This window comes from Oncorhynchus gorbuscha, unplaced genomic scaffold (assembly GCF_021184085.1).
Source record: "Oncorhynchus gorbuscha isolate QuinsamMale2020 ecotype Even-year unplaced genomic scaffold, OgorEven_v1.0 Un_scaffold_763, whole genome shotgun sequence".
Lineage (NCBI taxonomy): Eukaryota > Metazoa > Chordata > Actinopteri > Salmoniformes > Salmonidae > Oncorhynchus > Oncorhynchus gorbuscha.
The window spans coordinates 322,187-337,313 of NW_025745554.1; the positions used below are offsets into that span (position 1 = coordinate 322,187).

At 43.8% G+C, this 15,127-nt stretch overlaps 2 protein-coding genes across 2 annotated transcripts; both read left to right on the top strand.

The window, feature by feature from the left end:
* Positions 1–2,595: 2,595 nt before the first annotated feature.
* LOC124019182 (NLR family CARD domain-containing protein 3-like) lies at positions 2,596–7,449 on the top strand. Its single transcript, XM_046334569.1, has 6 exons — positions 2,596–2,735; positions 2,856–3,075; positions 3,492–3,553; positions 6,081–6,130; positions 6,229–6,290; positions 6,403–7,449. Exons 5-6 carry the CDS (start codon positions 6,257–6,259, stop codon positions 7,269–7,271), a joined length of 903 nt encoding a protein of 300 aa, XP_046190525.1. The 5' UTR covers positions 2,596–2,735; positions 2,856–3,075; positions 3,492–3,553; positions 6,081–6,130; positions 6,229–6,256; the 3' UTR covers positions 7,272–7,449.
* A 159-nt stretch (positions 7,450–7,608) lies between these two features.
* LOC124019196 lies at positions 7,609–11,182 on the top strand. The gene is made up of 5 exons (XM_046334582.1): positions 7,609–8,275; positions 8,395–8,739; positions 8,896–9,048; positions 9,375–9,421; positions 10,266–11,182. The coding sequence occupies exons 1-5, from the start codon at positions 8,175–8,177 to the stop codon at positions 10,685–10,687; spliced, it is 1,068 nt and encodes a 355-aa protein (XP_046190538.1). The 5' UTR covers positions 7,609–8,174; the 3' UTR covers positions 10,688–11,182.
* The last annotated feature ends 3,945 nt before the right edge of the window (positions 11,183–15,127 follow it).

The window sequence follows — 15,127 nt, forward strand, 5'->3', positions numbered from 1 at the left end:
AGGATTTGTACAGTCAGCCACTTGCATGAACACAGAAATTGGTTATTTGAACAGCACATGAACAGAACATAAACATTAGTTAAGAGAAAAGGACATACATTAACTGTTTCAATTACTCAATATTTTGAACAAAAACTAAGGCTGGGAATGTCAATACAATCAAAGTAAAACTGGAAATAATCATAAATCAGTCATAACCCTTGTAATAGGCTGGTGGCAACGTGCCAAACCAGGCCTGTGGGACGAATAGGACACACAATTGACTTTATGAAATTACAGCCTGTGTAACGGTTCTCTTGGTGTGAAGGAGAGTCGGACCAAAATGCAGCTTGTAGATTGCGATCCATGTTTAATAAACAACGTAAACACGAATTAACACAAACACTACAAAACAAAGAACGTAAATAACGAAAACGAAAACCGGAACAGCCTATACTTGTGTCAACTAACACAGCGACAGGAACAAAGACACAAAGGACAATCACCCACGACAAACTCAAAGAATATGGCTGCCTAAATATGGTTCCCAATCAGAGACAACGATAAACACCTGCCTCTGATTAAGAACCACTCCAGACAGCCATAGACTTTGCTAGATCACCCCACTAAGCTACAATCCCAATACCAACACCAAAACCCCAAGACAAACACACCACAATACAAAAACCCCAAGCCACACCCTGGCCTGACCCAATACATGAAGATAAATACAAAATACTTCGACCAGGGCGTGACAGCCTGATGCATCAGTGAATTCAACTTCAATGGCGCTGCTTTCCTATGTCCCATTTGCAGCGCACTAAACCTGCAACAAAACGCCACACAAAGGAGAAACATATAGGCCTGTTACAGCAACATTAGAGCTGTAGCCTCGGCTGGCTACTCAACTACAATACATGTTGAGTTCACCATACAGCAACATTAGAGCTGTAGCCTCGGCTGGCTACTCAACTACAATACATGTTTTGTTCACCATACAGCAACATTAGAGCTGTAGCCTCGGCTGGCTACTCAACTACAATACATGTTGTGTTCACCATACAGCAACATTAGAGCTGTAGCCTCGGCTGGCTACTCAACTACAATACATGTTGTGTTCACCATACAGCAACATTAGAGCTGTAGCCTCGGCTGGCTACTCAACTACAATACATGTTTTGTTCACCATACAGCAACATTAGAGCTGTAGCCTCGGCTGGCTACTCAACTACAATACATGTTGTGTTCACCATACAGCAACATTAGAGCTGTAGCCTCGGCTGGCTACTCAACTACAATACATGTTGTGTTCACCATACAGCAACATTAGAGCTGTAGCCTCGGCTGGCTACTCAACTACAATACATGTTGTGTTCACCATACAGCAACATTAGAGCTGTAGCCTCGGCTGGCTACTCAACTACAATACATGTTGTGTTCACCATACAGCAACATTAGAGCTGTAGCCTCGGCTGGCTACTCAACTACAATACATGTTGTGTTCACCATACAGCAACATTAGAGCTGTAGCCTCGGCTGGCTACTCAACTACAATACATGTTGTGTTCACCATACAGCAACATTAGAGCTGTAGCCTCGGCTGACTACTCAACTACAATACATGTTGTGTTCACCATACAGTAATGCTGCATTCAACCACACTGGTGATCCATGCAGTCTAAAAACAATGAAAATATGTGATGTTACAACCTCCTATTGCTACATTTTTGTTATTTGGAGTTATTAAAATACTTGTTGAATTGGGTTGCATCCTATTATGCACATCTGCAAGCCTAGCAGCTAAGGCTGAACAGATATGATTGATCTCCTTTGTTTTAATGTGTTAAAATGCTGTATACAGCATCCTATGTACATACAGTAAGTGGACTTTAGAAAGGGCCGTATTTTATTCAAACAATGGCCAGTTTGGGTTGCAGTTGCAAGTTTCTTTTGTAAAAAGAAATGGGTTATGTGTGGCCTGCGAATTCATCATTTTTCAATATGGCCCCATGTGCTGATTCAATTTGGCATCCCTGGGCTATTTACTTAGCAAACTAAGAACACAGAGCCCAACTCCCGTGGTATTTACATATTTACAGAAATACATTCAGCTGTATTTTGTGGCGAATGCATTTTAATGATCTAAAGTTGAGCTGTTGCTACTGCCTGTAAACACACTCGATATGTAAACACACAGTCCAGTTCAAAGGTAATGAAGGCAGGTCCAACTGCCTGTAAACACACAGTCCAGTTCAAAGGTAATGAAGGCAGGTCCAACTGCCTGTAAACACACAGTCCAGTTCAAAGGTAATGAAGGCAGGTCCAACTGCCTGTAAACACACAGTCCAGTTCAAAGGTAATGAAGGCAGGGCCTACTGCCTGTAAACACACAGTCCAGTTCAAAGGTAATGAAGGCAGGGCCTACTGCCTGTAAACACACAGTCCAGTTCAAAGGGAATGGTGGTAGGCCCATGTGGAAAATGGCTTATTTGCATATAGGCCTGCTGTAGCTCTGATTGGCTATGGTGCACAGGCTGATTTGCATATAGGCTATGGCACCTATCTGTGTTGACTCCTGGACAAGACAGGTGGTTTTATTTACTGCGGTGTCTGATCATTTTCCAAACGCAGGGTCACTTTTCCACTACATCGCTATAGAATTTTCTCTAAATGCCTTACTATACGTCATTCCCAAACATTCTAGGAATTTATGAAAACGTGAAAATGGCCATATAAATGCTCGCTTGTCAGAAAATGTAATAAAAAACGTATTCTTCCTGGGGGTGTATATGAACAGATTTATCAGATTTCATGTTGCTAAAACGCTGTCAGTTCCACTTTAAATACCTTTTTTTTAAATGTGTGTTTATTTTAAGATGAGGCGCCTGGAATCCAAATTGATGCGTTTGAGTTCAAGGAAGTTAAAACGATTTAAACGCCGTCTGACGAAGAAGTATCACATCGATGTGAGGAGGATGGAAGTGAAAGCCATTGTGTCAGTTATGACAGACACACATAGAGGAGGTGCTCGTGACGTTGTGTCCTCAATTCTAAAACACGTCAAAGGTCGGCGTAAACGGAGACACAGACGGCAGGGTGAGTATAGGCATTAAAACTTCATATTAATACTCAAATGTTTTTTGTTGCACGAGGAATTCTTAGATCTTATTGAACCTGGATTACAGTATTTACTCAGTGGCATTTCACTTTTTCCGCTAGTCAAGTGTACAAGGAAGTCTTAGATCTTATTGAACCTGGATTACAGTATTTACTCAGTAGCATTTAACTTTTTCCGCTAGTCAAGTGGTTTCAGATGAATAAATGTGTGTGTGCTTATTTTACAACCGTTAATCGTATGACCTATGCAGGGTTATTCTGTGTTTTATGGGCCGGTTTCCTGGACCCAGATTGAACCTACTCCTTTAAAACGTCGACTTTGGGCAAAACAGCAAAAATAATGACTAATAATGTTTTTCACCAAGTTCAGATAAAGATACGCCTTTCCTCCATAGCCAATGAGAACGATGGGAGTTCGACCTCAACTGCCATTAACGAGGAGGTGGATGACCAACGGGTAGGCATAATGGGCTTTAAAAAAATATGTGTGTGTGTTTATATCTCAGCACAAGCATCCTCTCACTGTCAACTGTTTATTTTCAGCAAACTTAAGATGTGTAAATATTTGTATGAACATAAGATTCAACAACTGAGACATAAACTGAACAAGTTCCACAGACATGTGACTAACAGAAATGTAATCTGTCCCTGAACAAAGGGGAGGGGTCAAAAGTAACAGGTGGTGTGGCCACCAGCTGCATTAAGTACTGCAGTGCATCTCCTCCTCATGGACTGCACCAGATTTGCAGTAGATGGTATATATATATATGCCATTTAGGAGACGCTTTTATCGAAAGCAACTTACAGTCATGTGTGCATACATTCTACGTATGGGTGGTCCCGGGGATCGAACCCACTACCCTGGCGTTACAAGCGCCATGCTCTACCAACTGAGCTACACAGTTCTTGCTGTGAGATGTTACCCCACTCTTCCACCAAGGCACCTGCAAGTTCCCGGACATTTCTGGGGGGAATGGCCCTAGCCCTCACCCTCCGATCCAACACGTCGCAGACATGCTCAATGGGATTGAGATCCGGGCTCTTCGCTGGCCATGGCAGAACACTGACATTCCTGTCTTGCAGGAAATCACGCACAGAACGAGCAGTGTGGCTGGTGGCATTGTCATGCTGGAGGGTCATGTCAGGATGAGCCTGCTGGAAGGGTACCACATGAGGGAGGAGGATGTCGTCCCTGTATCGCACAACATTGAGATTGCCTGCAATGACAACAAGCTCAGTCTGATGATGCTGTGACACACCGCCCCAGATCATGACGGACCCTCCACCTCCAAACCGATCCCTCTCCAGAGTACAGGCGTCGGTGTAACGCTCATTCCTTCGACGATAAACGCGAATCCGACCATCACCCCTGGTGAGACAAAACTGCGACTCGTCCGTGAAGAGCACTTTCTGCCAGTCCTGTCTGGCCCAGCGGCAGTGGGTTTGTGCTCATCTGCATTTCAATTAACAGGTGTGCCTTGTTAAGTTAATTTGGGGAATTTCTTTCCTTCTTAATGCGTTTGATCCAATCAGTTGTGTTGTGACAAGGTAGGGGCGTTACAGAAGAAAGCCCTATTTGTTAAAAGACCAAGTCCATATTATGGCAAGAACAGCTCAAATAAGCAAAGAGAAATGACAGACCATCATTACTTTAAGACATGAAAGTCAGTCAATCCGGAAAATTTCAAGAACTTTGTTCAAGTGCAGTCACAAAAACCATGAAGCACCATGATGACTGGCTCTCATGAGGACCGCCACAGGAAAGGAAGACGCGGAGTTACCTCTGCTGCAGAGGATACATTCATTGGAGTTAACAGCACCTCATATTGCAGCCCAAATAAATGCTTCAGAGTTCAAGTAACAGACACATCAACTGTTCAGGGGAGACTGCTAGAATCAGGCCTTCATAGTCGAATTGCTGCAACGAAACCACTACTAAAGGACACCGATAAGAAGAAGACTTGCTTGTGCCAAGAAACACGAGCAGTGGACATTAGACCAAAGGGAAATTGTGTCTTTGTGAGATGCAGAGTAGGTGAACGGATGATCTCTGCGTGTGTGGTTCCCACCGTGAAGCATGGAGAAGGAGGTGTGATGGTGCTTTGCTGGTGACACTGTGATTTATTTTGAATTCAAGACGCACTTAACCAGCATGGCTACCACAGCATTCTGCAGTGATACGCCATCCCATCTAGTTTGCGCTTAGTGGGACTATGACCCATCACACCTCCAGGCTGTGTAAGGGCTATTTGACCAAGAAGGAGAGTAATGGAGTGTTGCATCAGATGACCTGGCCTCCATAATCACCCGACCTCATTCCAATTGGGAAGAGTTACACCGCAGAGTGAAGGAAAAGCAGCCAACAAGTTCTCTGCATATGTGGGAACTCCTTCAAGACTGTTGGAAAAGCATTCCAGGTGAAGCTGGTTGAGAGAATGTCAAGTGTGCAAAGCTGTCAAGACAAAGGGTGGATGCTTTTAAGAATCTCAAATATAAAATATATTTTGATTTGTTTTAACACTTTTTTGGTTACTATATGATTCCATATATGTTATTTCATAGTTGATGTCTTTACTATTCTACAACGTAGAAAATAGTAAAAATAAAGAACCTTTGAATGAGTAGGTGTCCAAACTTTTGACTGGTACTGTATATACATTGTCAATTAATTCCAGTGAGATACTGAATATTCCCTCTAGACGTGTACGTGATGACGAGGCTAAGCTGTTATTGTTTCTTTTCCTACCCCAACGGCGATGCATGTAACACCGCTGTCTGAGGACCACCAGGCTGGAGGAGCACTCGCTGAACATACTTCCATCACAGCACCTAATAGAAGCAACATTTTTGCACCAATAACAACTGGGAATTCAGTTCAAGGGGACCTGAATGTTTATTATGATGAGAAGCTCATCTCTGGACAGATGGTGGTTTGATTACGGTTTTCATTTGATGGTGTTTTTTTAAATGTTCCCCCTCTCTAGACCTTAACAGGCTGACAGGCGTGGACCCTGGACTGGAGATGGTTGACCAGGTAATGGATAGGTTTTATCATTTATCATACACAATCTTCATAAGATTGTTCTACATGTTTTGGAAATGTATCTACTGCTCTGTCTTGACTTCCTGTAGATGACACAACCAAGACTGGTGCCACTGAATGACCAGAGCAAGAAGAAAGAAAGTCAAATTCAGTTCGTACCTCAGATTAAGAAAAAAAGACAATCCATTCATTTCACTCAAAGTAATATACAGTATATATTTTATTTATTTATTATTATTTATTTTATTTATTTTTCTATGCAGACACCATTCGACTCAAAGGCGGGATCAAATCAGCCCTTAAGAAGAAGTCCAGGAGCATACTAGAGGGTTTGGCACAAAGTAAATCAGCCCTTAAGAAGAAGTCCAGGAGCATACTAGAGGGTTTGGCACAAAGTAAATCAGCCCTTAAGAAGAAGTCCAGGAGCATACTAGAGGGTTTGGCACAAAGTAAATCAGCCCTTAAGAAGGTCTACACTGAGACTTATATGGTCGCTTGTGATTCTGCCACCGTCAATAAAGAACATGAGGTGTGGCAAGCTGAAACCGCACATCTCCAAGACACCTCGGGGGCCTCCATCATAAAATGTCAAGATATCTTCAAGCATGACGAAGAAGAAGAACCCATCAGATGTGTGGTGACAAAGGGAGTAGCTGGCATTGGGAAAACTGTGGCAGTCCAGAAATTCATCCTGGACTGGGCAAATGGGATAGAGAATCAAAATCTAGACCTTTTAATTCTCCTTTCTTTACGGGATCTAAATTTGATTAAACATCGGCAATGCAGCCTGCATGGACTTCTTCAGGGGTTATACCCTGAACTTAAGGACATAGACATAAAGATGTATTTTGACCATAAGATTTTGTTCATTATTGATGGCCTGGATGAGATCCAACTGCCACTGGAGTTTCAAAAAAACATTCCTATATCTGATGTGTCAGAGTCTGCTACCCTGGACGGTATACTTACAAACCTCATCACTGGCCGTCTTCTCCCTAATGCTCTCCTCTGGATAACCTCTCGTCCAGTAGCTGCCAATCGGATCCCTCCAGAGAGTCGTGATCGAGTGACCGAGATCAGAGGGTTCGGTGATTCACAAAAGGATGTGTACTTCATAAAGGGAAATCAGTGATCCGTTGATGGCCAGTAGTATCATCTCAGACCTTAAATCAACCCAGAGCCTCTACATCATGTGCCATGTACCGTTGTTCTGCTGGATAGCAGCAACTGTTTTTCAGGATATCCTGGGTAAAGTCGGCCTAAAGTCTAGATCTTTACCTACAACCCTTACTGAATTGTACATCCATTACGTAGTGAACCAAACAATTGTCCGTTTTAAGAAGTACGATTCAACTCATGAAGATGACAAAGAAAATACTTTGAAGCAAAACAAAGACGTAATTTTCAAATTGGGACAGCTAGCCTATCAGAACCTGTTAATTCATAAAGTGCAATACACAGAACAGGACTTGAAGGACTGTGGTATTAGTGTCATGGATGCTGCTGAATGCCCTGGCCTATGTACTGAAGTTGTACAATCAGAGCATGGACTGTATCCCAAGAAACTGTACTGTTTCATACACCTGAGTGTTCAGGATTTCTTTGCTGCTCTGTACGCATATCATGAATTTGAAAACCGCAGGTTTGACTCAGTGAAATCCTTAATCAAAAAGAAGAATGGAAGCACTTCCATTGATTTTTTTTATATTTTCTCAAAGGTGCCCTGGACAGTGCATTAGATAGTAAAAATGGACACCTGGACATTTTCACACGCTTCCTTTTTGGGATCTCTCACGACTCCAACCGAGACCTCCTTCAAGGACTTCTGGCAGAGACACCCAGCAGTTCAGAATGCAACAAAAAGTTCAAGTTCAAGATATTGAAAAGAAAGTCCCTCTCCCCAGAGAGATGCATCAACCTGATCCACTGTCTGCTTGAGCTGAAGGACCACACCATACTGCAGAATGACAACCAGGTATCGTCTTCAGACAAGCCGCTAACTCCCTTTCAGTGCTCTCTGTTGGCATTTACCTTCATGTCAGAGAAGCCTGAAGAGTTTGACTTCAGGAATAAACAAACTTCGGAGGACGGTTTCTACAGACTGTCTCCTGCTTTGCAGTCTTGCACTACTGCACTGTAAGTATCACTGTGTGTGTCATTGCATTAAGTGTGTATGTCAAACTTGTTTTAAGTTTGCATTGTGATGTTCAAGTTTAAAAGATTAAAACAGCAACTTTGAACTCACTCTTTCACAGGCTCAACTGTTGTCACATGACACCACTGCTATGTGCAACTGTGGCCTCAGTTCTCCGATCTCCAAATTCCTGTATTACAGTCCTGGATCTGGGCCACAACAACCTGGGCGATGGAGAGGTGAAACGCCTTTGTGATGGGCTGTGGAACGCCAACTGCAAGGTGAAAACTCTGAACCTCAGGCACAACAATGTTGGAGAGCAAGGTGTTAAGGAACTCTGCAAAGTGCTGATTCGTCCCACCTTGAAGCTTCTGACCTTGGACCTCAGCTGCAATGACCTTGGGGACGTGGGGTTGGAGTCCCTTGCTTTTGGCCTCTACGAGCGTTGCACACTGCAGGAACTGAGGTACGTACAGCCGTGTCAAATTAGACAATGACACATTAAGGGTTTGCCTTAATCGCTGAACTCTGCTGACCTGTGGCTGCTATAGATGGTTCTTCAATGTTCCTAGTTTTAAAGGTGAAAATGTTTTTTCTAATTATTTTCCCTATTCATTTCCAGACTATCTGGCTGTTTGATCCCATTGCCGGAGACAGTGTCCTCTGTACTGGTCATAGCTTTGAGGTCCGACCCCTTCCAGATGAAAGAGCTGGATCTGAGCTACAATCCCCTCGGAGACATTGAATTGGGTTTCCCTTTTCAGCTGAAGCTGAAGTGAGTTAGATTGTGGAAAAGAATAGCAATGTGCTTCTAAATCAAATATAAACGTTGACAGAATAGAACAACAACAAGGATCTGTTAATGGATTCTCTTTAGCTATGACCCTTGTTGCATCCTAGTGTCAATATAATTTGGGGTAAAAAATCTCGTTCTGCCCCTGAACAGGACAGTTAACCCACTGTTCTTAGGCTGTCATTGTAAATAAGAATTTGTTCTTAACTGACTTGCCTAGTAAAATAAATTGAAAATATACTGCATTGCCTGAGTAGTGTGAGCATTTCCAGGTTTTCATTCCTCCCTCTTTATGTTGTGTCTTTCAGCCTGGAGCACCGAGGAGAGAGCAGGAATAAACCGGGTCTGCAGAAATGTGAGTAAATATCCATCTATCATTCTCACCTTTGCGAACACAGTAATTCACAGTGGCCTCTGTAGAATATCTGACATCTAGCGGTATTATGTACCGATTCATGTGTCAAGTGTGACAGCAAAGTGTTGCAGGTTGTCATGTAAAATTCTTCCCAGTGTGAGAGAGTTCCCAATCGTTCTGATTGTGTTTTTATTGAGAACTTGAACTTGTTCTCAACTAGCCTACCTGGTGGCCTCCCGGGTGGCGCAGTGGTTAAGGGCGCTGTACTGCAGCGCCAGCTGTGCCATCAGAGACTCTGGGTTCGCGCCCAGGCTCTGTCGTAACCGGCCGCGACCGGGAGGTCCGTGGGGCGACGCACAATTGGCCTAGCGTCGTCCGGGTTAGGGAGGGCTTGGTCGGTAGGGATGTTCAATAACTGCACACTGTGAGAAATTATACAGCATGACGTCACGATCAGATCGATTGGGAACTATTTCACACTGGGATTATACAGCATGACATCACGATCAGATCGATTGGGAACTATTTCACACTGGGATTATACAGCATGACATCACGATCAGATCGATTGGGAACTATTTCACACTGGGATTATACAGCATGACATCACGATCAGATCGATTGGGAACTATTTCACACTGTGAGATTATACAGCATGACATCACGATCAGATCGATTGGGAACTATTTCACACTGAGAGATTATACAGCATGACATCACGATCAGATCGATTGGGAACTATTTCACACTGAGATTATACAGCATGACGATCAGATCGATTGGGAACATTTTTACTTGACACAATATAATGAAACCTTCTAATTCTAATCTGAACACATTTCAGATGCATGTGAACTCACACTAGACCCCAGCACAGCGAACGATTTCCTCGTTCTGTCTGGGGGGGGCAGGAAGGTGACGTGCCAGAGGACGGATCAGAAGTATCCCATCACCCAAGACAGGTTTGATAAATGCAAGGAGAGCCTGGACAAGCGGCATTACCTGGAGGTGGAGTGTCTCCACAGCGTTCACATAGGCATGGCCTACAAGGGAATCCACAGGAAAGGAACCGGTGACAACGTAACACTAGGATGCAATGCCAATTCTTGGACTTTGTACGCCTCGAAGTATAAGGGCCATACCCAGCACAAAGACATGCTACACAGGTTACAGATCCCCCAAATCAAAGCACATGTGCCCTACAGAGTAGGAGTGTTTCTGGATTGGCCGGCCGGCACGTTGTCCTTTTACATGATCGACCAATAGGGTGCACTGACCCATCTGTATACATTCCACACCACATTCACTGAGCCTCTTTATCTTGGGTTTGGACTGAACTCTCCGACCGCAACCGTCCATCTCTTATAGTCACAGCCTACGACAGGGGACTGAACTCTCCGACCATCTCTTATAGTCACAGCCTACGACAGGGGACTGAACTCTCCGACCATCTCTTATAGTCACAGCCTACGACAGGGGACTGAACTCTCTGACCATCTCTTATAGTCACAGCCTACGACAGGGGACTGAACTCTCTGACCATCTCTTATAGTCACAGCCTACGACAGGGGACTGAACTCTCTGACCATCTCTTATAGTCACAGCCTACGACAGGGGACTGAACTCTCTGACCATCTCTTATAGTCACAGCCTACGACAGGGGACTGAACTCTCCGACCATCTCTTATAGTCACAGCCTACGACAGTGGACTGAACTCTCCGTTCATCTCTTATAGTCACAGCCTACGACAGTGGACTGAACTCTCCGTTCATCTCTTATAGTCACAGCCTACGACAGTGGACTGAACTCTCCGACCATCTCTTATAGTCACAGCCTACGACAGTGGACTGAACTCTCCGACCATCTTATAGTCACAGCCTACGACAGTGGACTGAACTCTACGACCATCTCTTATAGTCACAGCCTACGACAGTGGACTGAACTCTCCGACCATCTCTTATAGTCACAGCCTACGACAGTCTTACAGACATGTTTTGCTGTGTCACATGGTGGAGTGGGAGAGGGGTTTAGACAGTGGACTGCTGTGTCACATGGTGGAGTGGGAGAGGGGTTTAGACAGTGGACTGCTGTGTCACATGGTGGAGTGGGAGAGGGGTTTAGACAGTGGACTGCTGTGTCACATGGTGGAGTGGGAGAGGGGTTTAGACAGTGGACTGCTGTGTCACATGGTGGAGTGGGAGGGGGTTTAGACAGTGGACTGCTGTGTCACATGGTGGAGTGGGAGAGGGGTTTAGACAGTGGACTGCTGTGTCACATGGTGGAGTGGGAGAGGGGTTTAGACAGTGGACTGCTGTGTCACATGGTGGAGTGGGAGAGGGTTTAGACAGTGGACTGCTGTGTCACATGGTGGAGTGGGAGAGGGTTTAGACAGTGGACTGCTGTGTCACATGGTGGAGTGGGAGAGGGGTTTAGACAGTGGACTGCTGTGTCACATGGTGGAGTGGGAGAGGGTTTAGACAGTGGACTGCTGTGTCACATGGTGGAGTGGGAGAGGGGTTTAGACAGTGGACTGCTGTGTCACATGGTGGAGTGGGAGGGGGGTTTAGACAGTGGTGTAAAGTACTTCAGTAAAAATACTTGAAAGTACTAAAGTAGTTTTGGGGGGTATCTGTACTGTACTATTTATAGTTTTGACTTGGACTACTTTCACTATATTCCTAAAGAAAATACTGTACTTTTTACTCCGTACATTTTCCCTGACACCCAAAAGTAGTCATTACACTTTGAATGCTTAGCAGGACAGGAAAATGGTCCAATTCACACACTTATCAAGAGAACATCCCTACTGCCTCTGATCTGGTTGACTCACTAAGCGCATGCTTGGTTGGTAAATGATGTCTGAGCATGCCCCTGGCTATGCGTCAGTGCCCCTGGCTATGCGTCAGTGCCCCTGGCTATGCGTCAGTGCCCCTGGCTATGCGTCAGTGCCCCTGGCTATGCGTCAGTGCCCCTGGCTATGCGTCAGTGCCCCTGGCTATGCGTCAGTTTAAATCAACTAGAAAAAGCTGCAGCCTGGTTTGCTTTATAAGGAATTTGAAAAGATGTATACTTTAACTTTTGATACGTAAGTATATTTTAGAAATTACATTTACTTTTGTTACTCACGTAATATTTTACTGGCTGACTTTAAATTATACTTGAGTCATTTTCTATGAAGGTAATCTCTCTTTTACAACCCTTGGGTTAAGACTGTATTCTCTTGTATCAAACGGAGCAGATCCCTTGGCTTTAATGTCATGGTAGGGGTCACAAGGGTTACTGCCAAAGATACCGTAAGCTACCTTGGATGGAAGTTAGATAGTCACCCATCTGTACCACATCTATACTGTAATACAATTGTTTTATGCATTAAAGGAAAAAACATCAGTGTCGCTGCACAGTCATTTGCATGGGCCTCGTTCAGTCTCCAGATAGAAATGCCAGGAATAGAGCCGACGCGATTCATTGTTTTACATGCCATAGAGACATGTTTGTTCTACATAACATTATTTCTATCTGAATGTTCCAGAACGTTGTGTTCTGCTGAACACGCCCCTTGTCTAGGGCGCGTGTGTTTATTGCACAGATCACGTCTACAATACAAAACAGATTCAAGTGTAGACTGCAAAGTTTAGCATTGCTAAATTAAGTTACACCCATTGATGCTCGTCATAGGTCCGTGGCCGTTTCTTTCGCATTGGGGACAACAGCTGTTGACGACTAGCAATAGCTAAGTTTCCATCAAATTGATGACGTATTTTTATGCGACTATTCTCAAATCCGCGTTTTCCCAACAGACAGGTGTTTTCATCAAATTGACTTGTTGCAGAAAAGACTGCGTGATGACGTAGTGCACTAAATACAGTTTGCTGTTAAATTCCCAATGTACCAAATAAAATAAAGATCAATCACTTATCAAAAAGCAATCACTTTTGCATTGGAACACACACAATAGTACTCATCAATCCACGGGCTTAATTAAGTCATCTGTTTACACCCGACTTCGCCATAGGCCAGGGAGGCAGCCAGGTTCCAAATCGAATGCGATCAACTCTCAGCTGGTGTAAAACGGGCGATATTAATCGAACCTACTCACTGTAGTGAAGCCAAACCTGCTACATTAGTTATCCTAACCTGCTATATAAACAAATTATTTGTGTCGAGAAACGGCCAGTCTCATTATCATCGGAACTGACCAAAGACAAGCACCAATGGGCGTTTCCTGATGTCAAGAAACGATCACATCAAGAAACAACCCGAATTGCGTTCTGTAATTACACCATATTTGACTGCGTAGACTACAAAGTGGTTACATGCACACAATAATATTATGGATAGTCAGATTAATAAAATAGTTCGTTTTAAAACGTTTACATGTTTTGCAAGAATAACGACTTCCCTAATAAACCAGTTTATATGGCCACATCTGAAATCAGGCTACTGATGGGCCTTTTGATAAATGCAGAAAATCGCCAATCAAAATAAACGTTCTACCACAGTGACCATATTATCTTTGCGAAGACTATTTGATTCTGAGTTAGGACATATAATGACAAAGTTTGTATGTGAAAATTGTTTCTAAAATGAATACTTTCAGTTTTTCCGAACTCATCTCATTCGCGCGGAGAGCGAAGCTTGCGCTACCGGGTGCTACGGCGATTATGCTGTTTACGTGTCCTAATAATGTTTTACAAATTGCTCAGAAACCCAGGTGTTTTAATCAACTTATGCTTACTTCGATCATGACCTTACGCCGATTTACGATAAGAAGAGCAAGGTGTTTACATGACTATTGCCATACTCGGCCTTCACCCATAATCAGTTGTAATATCAAATAGTTCGTGTGAATGTAACCGTGGTCGGTGATCGATTGACCGACAACCAATTAGAATGTGGTTGAGGAAACATTGTGTCGAGTGGGCGGGGCGAGAAGGACGGACGGACTGCTTCACAACTCGACCCTTTCTCTCACAGTCGCCCTAGTAAGGATTCACCTACTTTCACTCTTCTGACCCTCGACATGTCAAACAACAACGCCGGCAGCAACTTGGTCGTCGCTCAGAGAGTAGTGAAACAGCTGCGGTTGGAGGCCAGTGTCCGTAGGATCAAGGTAAACGGGATCGTAGCAGCAACACTAACGCGGAAGAGCTGTTAACGACACTCCTGTCGCTGGGAGTAGAATAGTGACGTGAAACAAAGTAGCAAACACGAAGTTACAATGATGCAAATGTTGCTTTATGAAGTTGTCATGTTAGGTGCAATACAAGTTGTACATGTTGCTACCTTGTTTCAATGTTGTCATGTTACAAATGTCTATTGAACAGTAGTAGGCTAGTCTACATCGTCGCCTCCTGTCCGTAGGCTAGTATTGTTGACAGCCAAAATAATAACGTCGATCAAATAGGAAAGTCATTCATAATTCAATCAACTTTTGCCTGCTATCGAGACAGTCCTAGGACCATGGTCCTGCATCGGTGGCCTAGTGAAATAGATTGGAAGTCGGGTCTGCGTGTTGGCCTATCTAGGATGAGACATTCCCACGGGTTAGTAATATTCCGAAGCCATTTTTTCTTTCTCTAAGTAAACTTGCCATATAACCCTCCCTGTCTAGTGTAGCTAGGCTACTTCTAGCTCCCGAAAACCCTTTTCCGCATGTAGGGTTTTCAGCCATTACATTCGCCCACATTTGGCTCTGTGTATGTAAA

Coding starts and splice junctions, on each gene's coding strand:
- LOC124019182 (XM_046334569.1), top strand. CDS start 6,257: ATGACCAGAGCAAGAAGAAAGAAAGTCAAATTCA. Junction 6,291..6,402: donor AAGAAAGAAAGTCAAATTCA/GTTCGTACCTCA, acceptor TTTTCTATGCAG/ACACCATTCGACTCAAAGGC.
- LOC124019196 (XM_046334582.1), top strand. CDS start 8,175: ATGTCAGAGAAGCCTGAAGAGTTTGACTTCAGGAATAAACAAACTTCG. Junction 9,049..9,374: donor CCTTTTCAGCTGAAGCTGAA/GTGAGTTAGATT, acceptor TGTGTCTTTCAG/CCTGGAGCACCGAGGAGAGA. Junction 9,422..10,265: donor TAAACCGGGTCTGCAGAAAT/GTGAGTAAATAT, acceptor AACACATTTCAG/ATGCATGTGAACTCACACTA.